We start from the raw sequence: 23,805 nt of genomic DNA, 5'->3' as shown, positions 1-23,805 counted from the left end.
GGCAGTTGTTATCTTATAGTTCGTTTCTGTATTTTAGTGTTTCTGTTGTTTCGTTGTTCTCCTCTAATATTTGATGTGTTTCCTTTAATTTTAGTTTGTTACCCGGATTTGTGTTTTCTCAATCGATTTATGAATTTCGAACAGCAGTATACTACTGTTGCCTTTATTTGTGACAGAATGATCTATTTATTTTTTTCTGAGTCAAAACTGCATGTCATTGTGTACTTGATTATAACCGTACTTAAATAATAACACGGAGTTTTATATTCGAAGGTCAAGTTGACCCCTTAACTGTATATGGATATAGTTTATGTAGGTTATGCAGTTGTATGTGCAATACTTCTGAACTGTAATAATTAATAAAACAAGAATGTGTCCATAGTACACGGATGCCCCACTCGCACTATCATTTTCTATGTTCAGTGGACCGTGAAATTGGGGTCAAACTTATAATTTGGAATTATAATTACAAAGATCATATCATAGGGAACATGTGTACTAAGTTTCAAGTTGATGTAACTTTAACTTTATCAAAAACTACCTTGACCAAAAACTTTAACCTGAACTTTGCACTATCATTTTCTTGTTCAGTGGACCATGGAATTGGGGCCAAAACTATAATTTGGCATTATAATTAGAAAGATCATATCATGGGGAACATGTGTACTAAGTTTCAAGTTGATTGGACTTCAACTTCTTCAAAAACTACCTTGACCAAAAACTTTAACCTGAAGCGAACGGACGCACAGACGGACACACAGACGGACGAACGAACGGAGGCACAGACCAGAAAACATAATGCCCCTCTACTATCGTAGGTGGGGCATAAAAATACGTAGGTAAGTTTTAAAGCAACATAGGAATGAAATAAGATATGTTCATACTTTGCAAGAAAAATTCAACCCACTCAATGTATTATGAATCAAATACCTGTTACCTATTTTTGTAACAATGAACATTGTACATTAACTGTATATTAAGTAATTTTATACAGACATATTAATTATTATGAACCTTTTATAACCCTAGCTTTTGTAGAACGCGTTTCTATTTCTATATTTCTATTTGTCAACGGTCTTTATAGTTTTTATATATATGAAGTAATGAACTGCACAGACAATAGATCAGATGTAAAAATGGTTGCTACGCAACATTTTCACGTATCTCTTTTATGCTTCAAATATCTAGCATTGATTTATCAATACAATTTACCTGATCTTTTTCAGAATCTTCAGAGTGCACACCTTCAGCAAGCGGAATTCAATTTTGAGGAGGTAATCTATATATTTAAGTAATATAAGTTTAAACTAAAAAATGGAAAATGAAAAAATATTGTTATCAGATAATCGTAAATGATAAGTAAAATAGAACCTCGACTTGTTGCTTAATTCGAGATGTAATGAACGTGCAGTTTTAGTCTTCATATATACATACTGTCGTTGCATGCAGTGCAATGAATTATGTCAGGTAAAACTTAACTGACAACTCTTTGTAATTGATGTCAGATATAAATTACAGCGCTTTCGTATTGTTTGTCAAGTATAACTGACATCACTTTCGTTATATCTCAAAGCAATTTCGAAATTGATGTCAGATCATGGAAGTATTATATTTCCATGGTCAGATATACCTTGGTAAACTTACAAAACTTTCGTAATATATGTCAGAAGTTTTCGCAGGGGTTAAAAATGTTGTTACAGATAACTAGCCCAGGACTTATTGGCAGCAGGATTTTACTAGCCCTGTTCGAAGAACTGCTAGCCCATCAAAACTGACCTGCTAGCCCATGTATGCCTTACAAATCAGAGTTTGCTGCATAATACATGGTGGGTGTCATGTTTTGAAGGGGACATTATACACCGTTTTAAACTAGTTTATTTGCTGGCAGAGAAAACATGTTTATTGGTTTTATCGTGTGAAACAAGTGGTTTAATTATTATATTAGTTGTCCACACATACAAATTCAAATATTTTATTGCTAATCAAAGCGCCCACAAGGAGCAGAACAATCAACATTAATTACATACAAATGATTACAAGTGATTCAATATGATTAAGACACAATGTTATATAAAAAAAAAAAACAAAAAAAAAAATAACAACCAAACCAAAAAATATTTATTAAGACAAGTACAAGAATACAACAAGCACAGTGTTTAATAATATAAGGGGAGTCACTGGGCATTTCTATATCTATATATCATTTAAGGAAACTTTCAAGGGAGACCTTTTATTGGGATGCTCGGGAAAACACTGGCAATATTCGCAGAACATGGTCTTGGAAATTTCATCCTGGCGCCACAGCCGACCTTGCCCAGGGGAATCTTTCTGTCCATGTCACTAGATATGTTCTTTTCCGCTTTTCCCGATTGTATTTTACATTTTTTCTAGATGAATTTTCAGCCTCAATAGTACCCCCTTCATCTACCGATTAATTGAAAATCTCGACAGAAGCAATGTACAATACCCCCTGTACTGAGAAATCGATATTAAAAGTGTGAGATATTGTAATCAATAGATGATATCTGGCCACCCTGAGTTATTTGTTCTATTTTTAAAACATGTAACTGTACAACAGAGTTGCGTTCAATATCGTAGGGTTACGTAGTGCTACATAGATTTTTGTTTACTGAACGAGTAGCTAGCCTAGCTGCTATCAATATCTATGTAGCAGCTAGGCTAGCTACTCGTTCAATAGTCATAAATCTGCATAGCCCTAAGTAGCCGCTACGATATTGAATGCAACCCTAGACCTGTACAAACCAGTTCAAATGCATTGAATCCCGGATGACGTAATTGAATCTGATTGACTAAGATAGAATAGGGATGAAGGGATTTTCCACTATCTATTTTGGAAACGCCAATAATGTTTTGTTACTAGTCCGTCGGGCATATTGGGTTAAAGTTTTGATTGCCCGAGGCGCAAATGATCTAGTCCCGGGCGTCAGGCTAGTGGATTTTTTAACCCCTGATTTCCCTGTCAAACGGTGCAAGTACTTTATACTTCCTATGGTTATTGAATTGTTTGTTCAGCTAGTTTCGTAATAATTATTTTTTTTTGTATATTAATAGAGATATTGATAGGTCATCGTCCTTCATTCCCCATATGAATCAACGAAGAATATAGCACTTTGGAGACGATAATTCAATTCAGCTATTTAGGAAATGTATAGAAGATTTTGAAAAAAGTATTTAAAGCTAGGCGAACCGATGTTAAATAATTTTTGTTTTTTCCGAGCGACGCAAACTTCAACCAGATGTGTTCAGAGCTAAAAGTTGCTAAAGTATGTGAACACATTAAGAGTAGATTATTCATTAAAAGCATAAAATAAATGAATCATTAACTTATAAGTAATGCAACTTACGGACTTTACCATTGGTTTAAGTTGTGCTTGGGCTTAATTGCGCCAACAGTCATCCCTTGAAATACAAAGAAATCTTTAAAATGAATCGAAAATTTAGCTGATATATATATAATTTACATTTCAGATAAGTTTTGAGTGATGGCTTCGGGTGGTCAGTTTTTATTGTTAATGTGGAAGAACTGGACGTTACAAAAACGTAAAATATGTGTTACAGTTTTTGAGATATTGTTGCCTTTATTTTTTGGAATAATCTTGGTACTTATACGCCTTCTTGTTGATCCGACTGACTATCCACAAGATACAATATGGAAAAATTCAAACTTCTCCGAAAGTGGCTTAAACACAATTGTTTACACCCGAAGAGAAATTTTGTTTGCTCCGAATAATACTGTAATCAGAGATGTTATGATGGAGGTGGAGAGCTCACTTATAGCACAGAATATCAATCTTACAAATATTGGTATTAAAGGTAATTTAGTCATAATTGTCTAGTTTATTTTAAAAAAAAGTTAAATATCAAAGTGACAATTTATGTGTTTTTAAAAAAAAATTAAAAGATTAAACTTCAATTTTATTCTTGATTTTAATTTTGAGTTAACGAATATTTGTATAACACGAGAAAGCTTTACTAACTGACGAAATCATTTTCTTCCATAACGTTTTTGATTTATTGAAAGCACAGGAGACACAAAATAATCTACCATCATTTGACAGTATAAACGACGAAAAACTGTTAACATGCCAATATCGACATATGATTTTAGTTACGGGGGCATATAAAAACGTCGATCGTCTATCATTATAGATCTAGTCCGACATATTGCTGTTATCAATCTATAGTATAAGTTAAAATGGAAATGAATTGTGTTATGTTGAGACAATTTAGGTGGTCTTCATAATGATATTTAGTTATGACGATACCAATTTTGTTTAATTTTCATAGAAATATTTAAAAAAAATAATGATATACATGTATAAGCAAAGAAGAACAATAAAATTTCAATAGTAAATTCAATGTAAAATGATTTGAGATATTCGCAAAAATTCTGCAAAAGAATGCGACATAAAAACATGGCATGCATTTATATATAAATAAGAAAGATGTAAACTTCGAAAAAAAAATTATTGATACATTACAGGCTATTATTTGAAGTTGGAATTATTTTAAATTATGGAATTTGCATAATTTCTTGTGCTTGAAATTTTTAATAAATTCCATGTTTATTCTGTACATTAGTGTTCTGCGCTGCGCACAACAGTTTCTATTATAAAAAAAGACAGTACATTTTCAATAGAATGTACTATTTCGCACACAACACTATCTTTACAAAATACATTGTATGGAAAGTGTTATGAACCACTCAAAACATTATATTACCAAATAAACATGAAATTTATAAAAAAAATTCAAGCACAAGAAATTATGCAAATTCCATAATTAAAAAAATAAGTTCAAATAATAGCCTGTTATATGTTTTGGTATTAGAAATATAAGACGATTACATTAATGTTATAGGATTTGATACCGAAAAAGACCTACTCGACCATCATAATCTTTACCCGAAAAATGTTTGGGGAGCTGTAGTGTTTAAGAGCAATCTATCAGATGCAAATGTGAAGTATGATCTTCGAGTTTCTCCAGTTAAACCAAGTGATAAATGGCGTACAAGGTTAACATACGCCTTTGCACAGACAACTAGTCCCAGAAATAAGGATGACGATGGCGGACCACCGGGTGAGTACGTCTTTCTTGTTGTAGGTTGCAAATACATAAATGACAATTAATCTCAATTTTTTTGCATCGTCATTTAAGAAAGGGATGAAAATTGTCCCAAAAAGAGAACGTAGCAATGCAAAGCAAACATCTAAGACGTGTGTTTTATAACTGCCCTATACAGATTTTGAGCTTTGTCTAAATATTAATTATTCTGTTTTGCAATGTTCATCACATAATCGAACAAAGATGAAAAACACAACATAAACAAACTAAACATGCATAAACAATTGATATTTTTACAAAACAAATATTTTTGTTCAAAAATTTATCTTTCAGAATACTCATCTGTCTATAAAGATTTGAACCAATTGATAAAATCGGTAAATTTTTGGTATCACTAAAAAATATTTTTTTCCCCAAATATTTCTGAAATATGATACATGTGTGTTATTTTTTTTGTATACTGCAAACAATTAAAAAAAAAACTGGCAAACGGACGAATGACTAAGAAATCATTGATTTTAATTTAATATTCTATCAACCACGTTTTTTATGATGACCATTGCAATAATCCTATGCCACTATTCTAGGGTACGTCGAAACAGGATTTCTACTCCTACAATTTGAAGTTGACAAAGCTATTATCAAAAAGAAATCAGGCCAATCAAATGTGTTTGATGATGTCGTCATGCACGTAAAGAAGATGCCATACCCTCCTTATGTGGAAGATCCACTGTTGACCGCCATCCAAAGTAACTTACCTCTCTTTTTGATGCTTGGTTTCATTTTATATGTTATACAACTAACCAAGAATATCGTTTTTGAAAAAGAACGCAAGCTGAAGGTAAATCATTTAGAAATTTACTTACTTGTATTTTAATATATATATAGCTTAATATATTTTTCTCAATCTCCATATCAATTCATTTTAACTTAAAAAAGGTATTTTGAAAAAAAAAGTTTATTCGTATTCGTTCAAAAATAAATAAAACAAAGTACTATGCATATACCATAAAAGTATGAAAAAATACCAAACTCCAATGCAAATTCAAAAACAGGAAGTCCATAAAAACTGATAAACTGAAATACTATCATTCAATTATCCGTTTCAGAATCTAAAGGACTATGGGTAATTTCATAGTTCGTACCCCAAAATGAAAATAACGTCACGACATTGGTTGAATTTCCATTGTTTTGGACGTTTTCAACCAATCACGACGTTTCGGTGTACATTTTTGAAAATATTACCCAGAATGCAATAGATTCTGAAACGGCGAATTGAACTAGTGAAATACAACAGCCAAATCAACGTTCTGACAACATTAATAATTTTAAGTATAAACCATGTGAATTTGCGACATCATTTAGGAATAAGTTTATCAAAGTTATGTGTTGGTTTACTTTATTTCAATATAATTACATTAGATGTATGTTTCATTATAATACGTTATTCTGATTGGATAACTAGCAATCTCGTGATATTCCTTAATCAATTGCATTACACAATGCAACTTTTCATTCATGATGACACGAGGTCCCACAATAAAGTGCACAGGTAAATGAAATAAAAACTTGATAAAAGGCGGGTTTTCATGATCCTATAGGTAAAAATGTAATTATAAGTATTGAATGCTTTTTTTGTACCTTATAGGGTTGTAAAAGCGTTGACCGTGCGCACATTTTTAGTATGAAGCGCGGAAAATGTACTTCGGTCAACGCTTTTACACCCCAATAAATTTACAAAAAAGAGCATTCAATTCTTAAATAGAAGGGTTTGGATGATAATTTACAACAACGCAAAAGCCAGGGATATTATTAGAAAAAAAAAGGACGAAGAAAAATGTGAAAAACTTTATTAAGATATATACAAATTAATGAGTTGTCAAAATAAACAAAATCGATAATAATTGACAAAAAAACAGAAAAAATCCCTGTAAATTTAAGGATACAGAAATAATGACACCACTTCAATTGACCTTTTCAGAAAGAAAAAAATGCCTACCTACCTACCTACCTACCTACCAAAGGTCTCTACCTTTTGGTAGGGTTTGGGCGAACAAAACCATTTTTATGTGTGTCCTTATATATATTTCTAGGAATCCATGAAGATGATGGGGTTAAGCCCAATTATATACTGGTTGTCATGGTTTGTTACAGCGTTGATCTACCTAGTGATAGCATGTCTGATATTTACTGTATTGCTGGCAGTACCGGTTGGGTCACATGGAAGCGTCCTCCCCAATTCTGATCCAACACTGATGTTTTTCTTCTTCCTCTGCTTTGCAATGTCTGTTATTGGCTTGTCTTTCATGATCAGCACATTCTTTAGTAAAGGTATGTCACAGTTACGTTGTGAAAGGAAAGAAACATTTTTTTGAATGACTATAAAAAGAAAAGTATTGTAACAAATGCTTACTTGTAAAAGCTTATGAGTTACATAGTTTGCTAGTGACTTAATACGATATAAATTGGGTCAGTTAATTCCATATGGGGTGAGAGCAAAGCTCGAATTCCCCTATGGAATTTACTAACCCCATTTATACGAATGCCTACGAATGTATCTATCAAACTATCTTAAAATGTGGTATTTAAACTAGTGGCTTATCAAAGTGACGAAGCCTTCAATACCGTTAGTATTAAGAACCTATACTTTCATTGGTCTATACAAGAACAAATGCCAACAATAACAACTTGTTAACTTTGATTGTGTTTTATGAATTTATTACAATCGCATCATCAATTTCTTCGTCTGTTGAAACCTTTAAAATTTTCCCTCAACACTATTAACCGTCTATGAAAGATCCGCCTACCAAACTTATATAGGAACCCTACTGCCCTAATATGGAATATACACGGTCTTCACGAGGTTGTTTTTAACCTAACCAAACATTTTCCTAGAAATGTATAGGTGGTATGAGAAGAAATGATATCCGACTGATCGAGAATGCCTTCATATTGATTGGTTATACGTCAATGAAACAGCTGCCGGACGGCAAAAACAACAAGAAACAAACAAAACTACTTTTAGGCATATAAAAGTAGACGATGTGTATTCTTTGAAATGCATGAAAAACATAGCGGTTCAGTGGAAAAATGCGAACAAATTGAAATTAATAGAAATTTTAATTTCAGGGTAAAATAAAAATGAAATATGAATTCAATCAGTTGCCTTCACAAAACATATATACATTGTTATGTTAATAACCTACCTAATCAATTTCTAGCATTTGTTCTACTCCTTTTATATCTCAATTAAAAATAATACGGTTAAAACATCTGATAGTTTATTCTTATAATTTTAGTCATTTTTGACCGATTAAAAATTCAATTTGTAATCATTAGTAACATTTTAATGTGTTAAAAAGGGCATATGAAAACACAACCCCGTCGTCTCATAGGAACACTGAATAATGTCTGTCGTATTACTTATCACAAGAGGTTTAAAAATGGTAAAGTATCAGAGAATCCTTATCCAAGACACCAAACCTTCCACTAATATAACATATTTCAGATTTTAAATACAATACAATAACCAATGTGCTATAAATTTCTATTCAGCAAACACTGGACTATTTGCTGGAGGGATGATATACTTTTTGACTTACTTCCCTTACTTTTTCCTAAATAATGATGATCAATATGGAGCTATGACACTTGCACAGAAAGTTATGGCGTGCCTTCTTGGTAATGTTGCCATGGCATTTGGAGTCAAAACTGTTGCAGCGTATGAAGGCACAGGTATGTTTAATTTTTGTGGACACGAAAAGATCATTCCAAAAAAAATACTTTGTTTTTCTTAGAGTTCGGAATTTTGTTATTTTACTTTTTATTATATTCCAGTTTGACATTGAAGCCTTTCCGTAAATAGTTTAGCCCTTTTCATGGACATTTCTATTTAAGGTTTTTTTTTTCTCTTTTCTTTCAGTACATGATAACATTTTTTTAATTTTTGCATTTCTATGTGATTTTACAAAAAAGAAACATAGATTCGGTTAAATGCAAATAACTTTTTTTTAACAATAGTCTAGGCATATTTGCAATTTTAACAGGTGAAGGTGCCCAGTGGTCAAACTTTTACAAACCACCCACAGTTGATGCTGATTTTACATTACTGACAGCCATGATCATGTTGCTGTGTGATACTGTTCTATATCTCCTGATCACGTGGTATGTTGATGCCGTTATGCCTGGCGAATATGGAGTTGCGGAACCGTTATATTTTCCATTCACTGTAAGTAAAATTTGAAAGCTGTATTTTCATCCTCTTTCATGTTATCAAATAATGTGGGTTCGAACTCCGGTCGTGGCGAGATGTGCTAAACTTCGTTCTTAAATTTATAAGTATTGCATATTTTTATGGTGAAGTCGGTTTTTTTGGGGAACTGCGGCTTCCTCTACCAATATAAACTAGTTGCCACAAAAGTTTGCTACAAGGACACTTACAAACAAACGCACATAAATTAATCAAAATGTGTTTCAAAGGTCAAAATAAAACAAAACAGCCCAGCACTGTCATATGAAGATAATTATACAAGTATCTTGTCTTAGGGAGGGATAAATCCTACTTTGTAAAGGATCACTCTGATTCGAACAAAAAATTCTCTGAAACTGATATTATCAAGATGCTTGATTTCTTGATTGACAACATATTTGTTACGTTCTGAGGACGTGTTTTTCAACAGACTGTTGGCATTCCAATGGGAACAAACTGTGCCCCTCTACTTGCCGACTTGTTTTTGTATTATTATGAGGCTGACTTCATGCAGGAACTTCTTAGGAAGAAAGATAAGAAGTTAGCAATATCCTTTAAATCTACTTTTCGCTATATAGATGATGTTCTTTCACTGAATAATTCAAAATTTGGTGACTATGTGGAACGCATCTATCCAATCGAGCTAGAGATAAAGGATACTACAGATACAGTTAAATCGGCCTCATATCTTGACTTACATCTAGAAATTGACAATGAGGGTCGGTTGAAAACAAAACTTTACGACAAAAGAGATGATTTCAGCTTTCCAATTGTGAACTTTCCATTTCTAAGTAGCAACATTCCAGCAGCACCTGCATACGGGGTATATTTCTCCCAGTTGATACGATATTCCCGTGCTTGCATTTCCTATCATGATTTTCTTGATAGAGGGTTGCTGCTCACAAGGAAGCTATTAAACCAAGAGTTCCAAATGGGGAAGTTGAAATCATCCCTTCGTAAATTTTACGGACGCCATCACGAGTTGGTTGACCGTTATGGAATATCGGATATGTTCCTTACGTCGTAACTACAATCCCCTTCCCTTTCACGAATGTGATCTACCGAATTAGACTATTTACCGGATTTGTTATCACATAAGCAACACGACGGGTGCCCACATGTGGAGCAGGATCTGCTTACCCTTCCGGAGCACCTGAGATCACCCCTAGTTTTTTGGTGGGGTTCTTGTTGTTTATTCTTTAGTTTTCTATGTTGTGTCGTGTGTGCTGTTGTTTGTTTATCTTTTTCATTTTTAGCCATGGCCTTGTCAGTTTGTTTAGATTTATGAGTTTGACTGTCCCTTTGGTATCTTTCGTCCCTCTTTTATAAAACATGACTGTTCTGACTTTATTTTAAAGTTGTATTATTATTAAAAACTACTTAGGAACTTGTCAAAGATACCAAGCTCATAATAAGTAACATCGCCTGCGCATTTCGACTACAATAGACTTAATTTGATTTTAATCAGTATCGCACACATACCAGTTAAAAACCATTGAAAGCCAATCATTTAGAAAAGGTATATGTTGAAAACCTTAGTATCATTCACTTTAAGTGCATTTACTGTTTTAGAAAAACTATTGGTGTGGATCAAAGAAAAAGGAGAAGTATGAAAGAGAGCATTCAGTAATCGGTATAGATCCAGCATACTTTGAGGCTGAACCTTCAGACAAGAAAGCTGGAATAGCAATACAGCATTTAAGAAAGGTATCTCATTAGCCGCATATTTGGTTTTTTTTTTCATAGCAAAGATATTATAACATAGATACTGTTTTGATGGGTTTTTTTTACTTAATTGTTTGAAAAAAGGTTCGTCTGTCTTGTGAATATTTTTTATATTTGACTTAATTGATTTATAAAGAAAATTGAAAATAAGGGTTTTTTTTCTATAAAAAGTTGATTTATTAAGGCATGCATGTTACCAATTTTTGATCAAAAAGCCATCTGCTATCATTTTGAATAGCGTTTTTATCTCAGTTAAATCAACAAGAATATACCAGGAACCTTTCATATACACATGGAAAAAAGTATTGCAACACCAAATTGAAATTCAAATTAAAAAAACACCCTCTGTTGTTTTGTGATAAAATTTATTGATATACAACTAGTTAAACATTATTTAATCGGGACGAAAGAAGGACAGTCAAATCTCACCTGAGTTTAATCAAGAAGTAACGACTCGATAAGTTATAATCCCCACATGCAGCTACTGTACTCGTAAACCATAAAACAGGTGTTTTTATCCTTATCGTTTTCAACACTTTAAATAACCAAGCTTGTAAAGTTAAGTGATTAAGACAATGTAATAGGTCATCCGCAACTCTCAAATACAGCAAGATGACAGATTATCATCATGAGAGAAGCAAGTATGTCCTGCGACAAATTACACATATGTTTGGTCATCACCATTCCACTATAAGTCGTTTTGTGAATAAAAATCAGGCAACAAATGATGTTAAAGACCTACCGAGATCAGGAAGACCCTTTTAAACATCAGCTAGGGAAAACCAAGCTTAAGAGTAAAGGTAGGCCAAAAAGAAACCATTTGCAAACAGTACAATCCTCAAAAAGGAGTTGTTGCCATACATGAGACTTTAAACAAGAACTGTTTGAAATTGATTCATAGCAACTGGTTATCGTTCGAGAAGACCATTTTGAAAACCTTTGATTACAAACAGACATACAGTGACCCGTATCCAATGGTGCAGAACTCACCAACGTTGGAAATTAGCATCTTGGAGGTAGATTCATTGGTCCAAAGCATGTCGGTTTATCTTCCTTGGCCTAATCGCGGTCCGGATTTAAACCATATTAAGCAAACATGGGTCATTATTCGTCATAAAGTGTGCCAAAGGACACCCCCAGTTCACACGCTTCATGAAATAACAATGCCCGTCACCAGAAATGGTTGCAATTACCTCAGCAACACATTCGTCGAATAGTGGCAGGCATGATCTGAAGAGGTTAAGAGACGGTTGTCCGTGTGAATGGAGGCTACACGAAGTATTGATTTTTTTGGCCTATAACGATCAACCATGATGTGAATAATCATCTTAAGTTTTAGTTTGAAATGTCTGACATTCTATTGTTCGATTACAGTCAAAGTTGTAAAATGCAATTTTTTGTACAAACAAACTTCATTTTGATATCAAAATTATGGTTAATTAAAACATCTTTTTTGAAACATTTTTTAATTCGTTTTAGTGGAAATAATATCATTATCAATGTTTCAATATAGTTATGCAAGTATTTTATCATATTCTATCCAAAAAATAAAGCTGATTTTCCAAGGTTTAAAAAATACAGGTGTTGCAATACTTTTTTCCATGTGTATATATCTGTTTAATTTTTACCTGGTTTCAGTCAAGAATATTTTTTCAACAAGAATTTACCAGGAACCTTTCATATTAGTATTAAATATATCTGTACAATATTTACCTGGTTGAAGTGCCCCATGCAACGTATTGCCAATCATCACAAAACTATTTTACAGACCAGGATGAATTTGTTTTGCAATCTCTTAACACTTTCGTAGCACCTATTATCATCCTTGGTTTTGAGTGAGGTTTGTGTTGCTAAGTCTTCTTTGCTGCATTTTGAGAATGTTGTTAATCATTTGATTGTTCATATTTTAAGCCATGGTGTTGTCATTTTGTCCTCCACTTTTGATTGATTTCGGTATTTTCCGACTGTCATTGTTTTAATACAGAACATAGTTAAAGGCATATTGAAGTGTTTTTGATCAACCATCTTTGACATCGCATTTTTTCAAACCTTTTGAATACTTGTTTCACCTTGTATGGACAACTTAAAATGGTACAAAGACTAACAGTTGAGACTATTCTAGGTTTATGGAAATGGTAAAAAGAAGAAAATTGCTGTAAGAGATACGACACTCAATATGTATGAAGGAAATATAACCGCACTTTTAGGTCATAATGGAGCTGGTAAAACAACGACGATGTCTATGTTAACTGGCAAGTTATACATAACTTTATTTTGTTTATTATTTTAAATGTTATGTATAAATAGGTATTTGAATTGTTTTATACATCTAACGTCACTGAAGAGGCATTGAGTAGTCCAAAAGTCGGTAACGTGAATCATGTACTAATATGACGTCCGTAGTACTCTTTGTAAACAAAGCTGTGTTCTTTTTTGCACAAAATATGTTTGATACATGCGCTCAAAGTTATTTTTTACATTCTCGTTAATTTTATTTTGTCCTATTAAAAATATATATACTTTCGCTGCTGACATTATCTTTATTAAATACTTCTATCCAAACATCAGATATTTACTCTGGTATTGGTTTTTAAACTTATAGAATTGAAAATGTTAAAATGTACGTACATCATGGAGAGGAAACGATAACAACATTTTTAAGGTATTTTTAAACGCTTCGACCTATAAAAATTCCTTGTTTGACCTATTAGAATCGAAATAATCCCTTCACGTCATGCAAAACGCTCATTTTAACATGGCAAACGCTCAGTGTGAAATATTAACAAATATAATGCATACCCATGTTAAAATGAGCATAGAGCATGTCATGATGATTATTTTAAACCTTAAGCGTTACGGAAAAGACTTTCAAATGCTGAAAACGCGGATTTGGTTCATTCGAAGTGGTAAAAGCATTATTATTCCGGATGAAGCTTTTTATCAATCAATGTTTTCTTAATTATTTTCTTTTATTTAAAAAAACATAAATCATGTCATTATCTTGTATTCAGCTGCAAAATTATAAAAAATATAATCAGTAGAACTTTTAAAAAACTTTGAAAACATGATACAAGAACAGTTATTCATTCTAACAAGAAACATTATTGTTGATATTTCTTGATAATGTGTATGCAAAATGACCAACTTATATCTAACAAGAATTTCTTTTGGTTTTGTTTTTTTTTCGCTAAAAAAAAATGTCAACGAAAACGATTTATTATATAATATGATGAAACAAATTAACATAATTTGCGTCTCTAGAAAAATACTCTTGTAGTATAAGAGTTTACTTTGATTTAAGTTGTTGTTGTTAGCATTATATAGTTTTTTTTAACATCAGTAAACTGCTGTTGCCTTTTTTTCGTATAGTTCTTGTTTTTAATGTTGTTTTGTTTTGTTTGATGATTTCTTATTGTCTCTTGGTATATACCTGTGCATTTTTTTTATTCAATTTCAATTGTTATGTAAAAACAGACAATAGTTTGAGACGTCACATCAAATTTAATTAAGATGAAAGATTAGTAAATGTAGATGATGGTATCATTTCATAGTATTAGATCAATTGATATAAGTGTGAATAAATCGAAGTATGTCCAGTGCACGATGTTTTGTCGATATTGTCAACATCGCAATGTCAACTTTATAGTGTCGTTATTGTGTTTACATTGTATCCTATCTATATGTTCTGTACCTTTGTGTTTACATTGTTCACATCGTATATTCGTGATGTTAACAATGTCGTGTCAACATCGTGTTTATGTTGTATATCGACTCTATAACTTTCTGTTTACATCGTTGACACGTATACATCGTGATGTTGACAATATCGTTTTTACATTGTCAACATGGTATATATGTTGTGAACACAGTCTTTACTTTTGTTTTAACATCGTTCACATCGTAAACATCGTGATGTTTACAATATCGTGTCAACATCGTGTTTATGTTGAATATAGAGTCCATATCTTTCTGTTTACATCGTTCACATCGTATACATCGTGATGTTGACAATATCGTTTTTACATCGTGTTAATGTTGAATAAAGAGTCCATACCTTTCAGTTTACATCGTTCACATCGTATACATCGTGATGTTGACAATATCGTTTTTACATCGTGTTAATGTTGAATAAAGAGTCCATACCTTTCTGTTTACATCGTTCACATCGTAAACATCGTGATGTTAACAATATCGTGTCAACATCGTGTTTATGTTGAATAAAGAGTCCATACCTTTCTGTTTACATCGTTCACATCGTATACATCGTGATGTTGACAATATCGTTTTTACATCGTGTTAATGTTGAATAAAGAGTCCATACCTTTCTGTTTACATCGTTCACATCGTAAACATCGTGATGTTAACAATATCGTGTCAACATCGTGTTTATGTTGAATATAGAGTCCATATCTTTCTGTTTACATCGTTGACATCGTATACATCGCAATGTCAACAATATCGTGTCAACATCGTGTTAATGTTGAATAAAGAGTCCATACCTTTCTGTTTACATCGTTCACATCGTATACATCGTGATGTTGACAATATCGTTTTTACATCGTCAACATCGTATAGATGTTGTGAACCAAGTCTTTACCTTTGTCTTTACATCGTTCACATCGTATACATCGCAATGTTGACATTATCGTGTCAACATCGTGTTTATGTTGTTTATCAAATTTATAACTTTCTGTTTACATCGTTAACATCGTTTACATCGTGATGTTAACAATATCGTTTATACATTATTTACATCGTCAACATCGTAAAGATAATGTGTACCGAGTCTATACATTTTTATTTACATCCTTCACATCGTATACATTGTGATGTTGACAATATTAAAAAAAAATGTTTTATTCATTTATATAATAATTATTCAATGAAGTTTGTCGATAGCATGTATACCGTTTGCATTTTTATGGTTTTTTTTAACATCAAATCTTTTAAAAAAATGTGATGTTATAGCTCTAATTTGACACAAAATAATGTCAACATAGTTTATATGGCTATGTAAACAATTTTAACACAAATTCTTTTTAACATTGTATATATCACGATGTTTACGATGTCAACGATGTAAAAACTATATATAAGAGTTAAGACAATGTAAACGATGTTGACACAACATCGTGTAAACATTGTATACCTCGCGATAATTACGATGTCAACGATGTAAACAATATATAAGAGTTAAGACAATGTAAACGATGTTGACACAACATCGTGTTAACATTGTATACATCGCGATGTTTACAATGTCAACGATGTAAACAATATATAAGGGTTCAAGCAATGTATACGATGTTGACACAACATTGTGTTAACATTGTATACATCGCGATAATTACGATGTCAACGAAGTAAACAATATTTAAAAGTTAAGACAATTTAAAGATGTTGACACAACATCGTATTAACATTGTATACATCGCGATGTTTACGATGTTAACGATGTAAACAATATATAAGGGTTCAAGCATTGTATACGATGTTGACACAGCATCGTGTTAACATTGTATACATCGCGATGTTAATGATGTAAACAATATATAAGGGTTTAAACAATGTATATGAAGTTGACACAATATCGTGTTAACATTGTATACATCGCGATGTTAACGATGTCAACGATGTGAACAATATATAAGGGTTCAAACAATGTATACGTTGTTGACACAACATCGTGTTAACATTGTATACATCGCGATGTTAACAATGTCAACGATGTGAACAATATATAAGGGCTCAAACATTGTATACGTTGTTCCTTAACAATGTATACATCGCGATGTAAACAATGTGAACACAATATATTTTCTAGATTGTATACATCGCGATGTTAACGATGTCAACGATGTAAACAATATATAAGGGTTCAAAGAATGTAAACAATGTTGACACAATATCGTGTTAACATTGTAAATATTGCGATGGCTACAATATTGATTATTCATCGTGCACTGGACATGAATGAATAAATCAGAACGAAGTTATACCAAAGTGTCTTTGTTTTTGAGACGAACCCTAAGATTAGTATCTATTGAAAGATTTATAATTGCAAGCAAATCAGAACACTACACAGGTAACAAACAGATGAATGAATGTAAACCTTGTTTGTTCGGTGTTCAAAAATGTTTTAACTTGTAATGAATTCAGTACGTCAATAAACAAACACATCTATTAGACGTTTTTTTAAATCACAGAAGTTCAGCTATGAATTACATGTTATATCTTTTTCATAAAATATACTTATAGGATTTATTGAACCTACCAGTGGTACTGCTCAAGTAAACGGATATGATATAAGAAAAGACATAACAAGTGTTAGAAAAAGCATTGGTCTTTGTCCACAACACAACATATTGTTTGAAACAATGACAATTGAAGAGCACTTAAGATTCTTTGCGAAGGTACACTACATAAAGATTAAGTAAACGTTTGTAATATAATATATATTAGGCGTTTCAACTCTATTTTGAAATGTCATAAATCTAGAGACATAAGGGACATAGAGAGTGTTGACTAAATAGCCTTCTGCATCAAAAATAAATAATGTCGCTTCGTGTCGGAAGAATATCACTAAAATTAGCGCTGACGAAAAATGGGATTTCACACAACATTTTAATTTTCGTCGTCTCAACATTCCTTTAAAAAACTTATAGGAATGTTTTAATATCATGCAGCATTTATACTGAAAGCACACTTTGAAAGCTACATACGAATGAAAAATTTATTAAAAATTTAAACCAATCGCGCAATCATAACACAAAAAGTTGGATACTATTTGATGTAGAACTATCCAAATGCTTTAATTCTTTGAATAATTTTTTTTAAATAATTTAAGATAAAATAATGTTAAATCATGATATCCTGTCTATTTTCAAAGAACGACTTGTGTTGGAAAAGTATACTTTCAGAACAATTAACTCTTTGTGCCGCAAATATTTTAAGTCACCAGAAACACACAACTGATATTTTTTTACTATTTCAACCATGAATGAAAACATATAGGTTCATCAATAAAAATTGAATGATAGTGACCAACTGTATTATACTTTCTTTTCCTTCTTATCGAAATAATGTCATATCAATTGAACTATTTTAGTTAAAAGGCTGTCCATCTAAAGATATCAATAAGGAGGTAAATGAAATGATATCTGTTCTGGGAATAGAGTCCAAGAGAAATAAGTTTTCCAGTACCCTGTCTGGAGGACAGAAACGGAAGTTGTCTGTTGGAATTGCCCTTATTGCAGGATCGAAGGTACATATATGAAAATTATAAATTGAAAGCATGACACTTCTTTGGAAATCATTATTGTATCTCAGTAGCCCATTTCACAGCGACTTTAAAACTCTACAATTTTCAAAATGAAGTTCAATGTTTTGGGCCACTGGGTTCTTTTTTATCATGTCGAACTAGAAAAAGTAGTTTTGGCAGTTGCGCTGTGAAGGACAAATTAAAAAGTATGAAAGAATAACCGACGCACGGATTTAGAAGGAAACTAAATTATAATTTCATTACAAGTCTGTTTCATCATATTATTAATAAAGAAATACAACATATACCCCCGTTAAAAGAATGCCATAAATTGGTGTACTTGAATATATTTGGAAATGTCCGCTTGCGAAGATATGAAATATGCATCAAACAAGTGACGTCACTATTGTAATTCCATTTCCATTTAATATAAATTTTATTACAACTTGCTGATAAAACAAAACAACTTTCGCCTAGTTTTCAAAGAGTGATAATCAGATATGTATATGTTAAGTTCTAACTTCAAACTAAAATGTTAGGCAAAGGAAATTCTCTTGATGGTATGTTGCGATTGTTGAAACTGTCAGTTAATGCTGACAACTGAAGATGTTTTTTACATATATGTAAATACATTTGTCTATCAAATTTAGAAGATCATAAATCAATAACACAATTTAAGGCAGCGAATATTTCTTAATTACCACGATGTAAAGGAACACCACAAGGGATTTCTGACATAAAAAAATTACCGGTGGCCACTACTATGAGACTTTTTTTTAGACCATAGATGAAGTAAACAAGCTGAGCATATAAGATTCAGAACAATCAAACAAAAAGTAAAATCACAAAAATACTGAACTCAGAGGAAAATCTAATCGGAAAGTCCATAAACACATGGCAAAATCAAATGACAAAACACATCAAAACGAATGGATAAGAACTGTCATATTCCTGACTTGGTACAGGCATTTTCAAATGTAAAAGACGGTTGGGGTTGTCATGGGTGAATGTCATCAATCCACTAATTTCACTAAACCTTTTACAAGAATACCAATGTAACCCTTTAAAAAGGCCACAATGAATTAGTTGAATTTTCAGATTCCTGGATGCAATACCAACAATATGCATAATTCCAACAGCAGAAATAATATGAGGAGACATTCAAATAATCCTTATTCCATTTACAATAGAGTCAATGTAACATGTGGATAGAAAAAAAATATTGTTATTGATTTAAATTTTTAATAAACAGTATATTTACTGTCAGAGCTCATCCATGATATTTTAAGTTTAGATTAGAACACTGAGTACTGGGTTGGTACACCCCGGACTAAACACCTATCAACCATTAGACCCACTGTTTGTTAAACTGATCCACAATACACAAGGTGTGTAGAAAACACTATATGAGCCACGTAAATTAAGGCAACATATGTTAACCAATGTTTAAATATCAAAAATTGATCAAGAAGACAAATGATGGTAACAACTGAAAGGAGTAGGTCCGGTAAGGGCTGATTTTGGCCTCAAATTTCAGGTTCATCTGACAAAAGATTTTGGAAATTTTTTAGACACTTAAGTGTCTATTTCAGTAGATTCAATTAGTTGATGTAAAAGATTTTAACTGAGTAAGTCATTAAAAACGCTCTGATTCAAATTTAAATATGAAAATTCTATCAAATATGCCAAAAATGTCACTTTTTAGATGGTTATTGTCAAAAATGAAAGTGGCACATCCGTGTTCATCCTTAACCTTTATATATGTTATGTATTATCATCAAATACAACTTTCATTTCATTATTAAGAATGAACACAAATGCGCCACTTTTATTTAAGACGGAAACCGTCTAGAATTTAACTAAAATGCTAAAATTGTGAAGATTTCAGTAATTTAGCATGACTTAATGATGCTAGTACCCGATAAATGTGCATTTTATTGTCAAAAACAGCTCATATTTGTAGGAGAAGCATTTTACTTTCCAATGAATAATTAACAGTTTACATTTTAACAATTTTGTAAAACTGCTATATTTTGGGGTCAAAAGGGGTCTTACTTGACCTACTCCTTTAAGGGATTGAATGAACCTTCAAAGTAACGAAAATAGTTGATATCAAAACTGTGAAAACATGCTGCTAGTTTGTTGAAACACAAACACATAATATGGATCTACCGTGATACTTGTGGTTTTACCTGTTGTTCAAAAAAGAACAATAACACACTTGTAATTCTAATCGTTAATTTCTAAGAACTTATGATAAAATATATTTTATTTATATGCATTTTCAAATCACCAAATCATCGCAGAGAATCATCGTAAATCAAAATTGAATAATGTCATTTCTCTCGTAACTACTACCTATTAAAATGCGAACATTTTATACTCATAGACAGTTATATTGGATGAACCAACTTCAGGGATGGACCCAGCAGCCAGAAGGCAAACTTGGGATATACTTCAGAAGTTTAGAGCAGGCAGAACAATTGTTTTGTCAACACATTTCATGGACGAAGCTGATCTTTTGGGGGACAGAATTGCCATTATGGCGGAAGGTGTTGTGAAATGTTGTGGAACATCTTATTTTTTGAAAAAGACATACGGTAAATTCATTATTTATAGATATTTTGAACTTGCATTATAAAAACGGTTTCTTAATTTTAAGATTAATTATTCTATTATTTATACAGAGGCAAGCCTCTTTTTACATGGAATGCTATAGTAGTACAAATGAATGCCTTAGTATCAACGCTGCAATATGCATAAAATAGAGATATCATAAAATAGAAAATATTTCTAAAACTTTGTTTGTTTAAAAGTTTCTGTATATATTACGATAGTTAGGTCATTTACAAATTTAGGGGAAGATTGATACATTCAAGATAACATCCTATGACACACAAGGAAATAAAGAGATCCAATCCCTAAATAATGCAATTTTCCTCGCTGTGCTACACATTTAAGAATGTTGAACTACTTTTCTGTTGAATGTATTTGACTAGTGCTTTTAGTATACATAAAATACTTCCCACATATGTTCATTGTATAGTTTTAACTCTTTCCTTTATGAAATTGAATATGTTTAATTGAAGGTGCTGGATATCATCTAGTTATGGTCAAAGACAAATCATGTGATGTTACCAATGTAACAAACTTAGTGAAGTCTCATGTGTCTTCAGCATCATTGGAAAGTGAAATCAGTGCTGAACTGTCATACCTGTTACCCTTTGATAAATCAGAATTCTTTGAAAAATTACTTTTGGAAATTGAGGCCAAGAGTCAAGAACTTGGTATTGCAAGCTTTGGAACAACAGCAACTACAATGGAAGAAGTTTTCTTAAAGTGAGTGTTATTAACTAAAATAATCAGTAATGAAATCAGAAAAACATAGACCACTTTTTTTTCAATTTCAGTCTATTGAAACCAGTTCTAGTAAATATAAAAGTTGCTGAACTTTAACTAGATAAACCACACATACGTGAGCTTTGAAGTTAAAAAAATGGACTTAATGTTAACCCTATACCATACTTTTTTGTGAAAGAGAATATAAAATAAATGTGTTTATTATGCTAGAAAACGTGTGTATTTCTATTGATTGTAAATCCATGATGCTGTAAACAAAATTTATTATGTTAGTAAGAATTCGAAAAAGGTTAAAAATCGTGGGCCCGCTAATGAAGTTTCAAGATTTACAAACCAAACCAGTCTTTATTTGGCCGCATTATAGTTTTTACGTACTCCTACTCTCAGAGTTGGGCCTTGATTTCATTAACAGTGTCCACTAATTCGTCCGTTCATCTTGTCTTTCAGCACAGATATTTTCAACACACTTTTCTTAGAAACTACTGAATAGAATGAATTCATATTCGATCAGCAGCTTGGCACATTTAAGTTGTAACATGTGTGTGGTCTTTGAGACCTGCTGGGTTGCTACCTCTTTTGTTGCGGATATTTTAAATATTTCAGTATTTTGAATAAACTTTAAATGTTCGTTACCTATTTCTCATGGCCTGATCAGAATCTATACTGAAAATTTATAGGAAACGTGAACTATCGTTTTTATTTTTATAGCATAAAGAAAATGATAAGATGACCTTTTGTTTTGTAGCAAAAAAACACGTTGTGATCGACATATTTTGACCAACAGCTTTTTAAAGATAGTAGGATAGGTTTTTTATCATTTGTAAATGACCGATTGTTAACTTAACGGCATTTTGAATTAAGTTTTTGTGAACGTTAAGGAAATTAAAACATTTATTGTCTGTTGTACAATATAACTTTAGGACCGCTATTTATCTTGAGCTCATGTGGTCAAGGTTTTTAAAATATGTACTGAAAGTTTTTGTCATTGTGTGACAATATTGTACTTCCATTTTGATTCGGCACGTAACGATCTGTTCTCATATAAATATCATAAAACGTTGAGTTACAAATATCTATCAATGACATCAATGTATACATCTGTTCCATATGAAAACGAGGTAGATGAGATATAAATATTGCTCTTTTTTATGTATGATATGCTGCGACTGTATTACATTTATGTATGATGCTTTTTAAACCAGTTCAATCCATCATTTTCAGTTTCTACATTTGAAAATGTCTGTACCAAGTCAAGAATATGACAGTTGTTGTCCATGCGTTTGAAGTGTTTTATCCTTTGCTTTTGCCATTTGATTAGGGACTTTCCGTTTTGAATTTTCCGCGGAGTTCAGTATTTTTGTGATTCTACTTTTAAAATAATGCATAATCAACAAGATTATTTTTTTCTGGCATAGACATTTGTTTCATGTTAATAGGGTTGGAGAGTCCTCAGAAGTTGAGGAAGACAGTCCAGATAAAAATAAGTTGGAGAGTATTGAAAATCCTGTTTATACGATTGATAAAAAATCTGAGAAAAATGGTTTCGGTTCTGGAGCAGATAATGCTTTTGTCAATTCAGTCGGAATGACACAAACAACAAATGGTCAATTCATTGGTAAGTTTTGTATATTTTGAAAGTATTTTAATATTAACGGTAATATTACATAATGGTTTAGTGTCATAATTTGTTTATGTTTCATTTGTTAAAAAATGATGATGGATTTTAAGAACCTGTTATTTGCATTTTACATTGTTTATACTTTCATTGTTTATCGAGTTAATGTTTGGTAATAAGGAAGTTCGCTCCTCCTGTTTTTGAATTTTCGACAAATATTCGGAATCCTCTGGTTTTATCCATATAGTGCCATTAAAATAATTTGCCCATTAACCCCTAATTTTTTGTCCATTATTTGATTAAACATAGTTTAAAATATCTTCTTTGAAAATCTTATAAAATCCTTATTATTTTTTCAATGTTTTTGAAAGAAAAAAGGTTTCGATGTTAAATATATGAAAAGTCTAGAGAGAATTATTTCCCGCCAAATTTTCAATGGCTAATATCTCGAAAACGACCACACGGACCCATATTTGTTTGGCTTTTTTAGTTACCTTATCTATATACTAT

At 31.9% G+C, this 23,805-nt stretch overlaps 1 protein-coding gene across 6 annotated transcripts in view; it reads left to right on the top strand.

Moving 5' to 3' along the window:
- The window catches only part of LOC139484067 (phospholipid-transporting ATPase ABCA3-like), a 48,588-nt gene that overhangs the window by 9,957 nt on the left and 14,826 nt on the right, over positions 1–23,805 (top strand). For all 6 annotated transcript variants that reach the window (XM_071267792.1, XM_071267807.1, XM_071267800.1 and 3 more), the window contains exons 2-15: positions 1,227–1,274; positions 3,490–3,834; positions 4,882–5,100; positions 5,673–5,926; positions 7,179–7,416; positions 8,641–8,820; positions 9,132–9,313; positions 10,907–11,041; positions 13,182–13,311; positions 17,318–17,472; positions 18,168–18,323; positions 20,710–20,920; positions 21,410–21,659; positions 23,117–23,295. In XM_071267792.1, coding sequence (XP_071123893.1) covers positions 3,504–3,834; positions 4,882–5,100; positions 5,673–5,926; positions 7,179–7,416; positions 8,641–8,820; positions 9,132–9,313; positions 10,907–11,041; positions 13,182–13,311; positions 17,318–17,472; positions 18,168–18,323; positions 20,710–20,920; positions 21,410–21,659; positions 23,117–23,295 — 2,620 coding nt within the window. In that variant the 5' untranslated portion in view covers positions 1,227–1,274; positions 3,490–3,503. The remainder of the gene's footprint in view (positions 1–1,226; positions 1,275–3,489; positions 3,835–4,881; positions 5,101–5,672; positions 5,927–7,178; positions 7,417–8,640; positions 8,821–9,131; positions 9,314–10,906; positions 11,042–13,181; positions 13,312–17,317; positions 17,473–18,167; positions 18,324–20,709; positions 20,921–21,409; positions 21,660–23,116; positions 23,296–23,805) is intronic.

Source organism: Mytilus edulis, chromosome 1 (genome assembly GCF_963676685.1).
Source record: "Mytilus edulis chromosome 1, xbMytEdul2.2, whole genome shotgun sequence".
NCBI lineage: Eukaryota > Metazoa > Mollusca > Bivalvia > Mytilida > Mytilidae > Mytilus > Mytilus edulis.
Note: the sequence above shows the minus strand (reverse complement) of the source record. Positions and strands in the feature narration are given on the sequence as shown.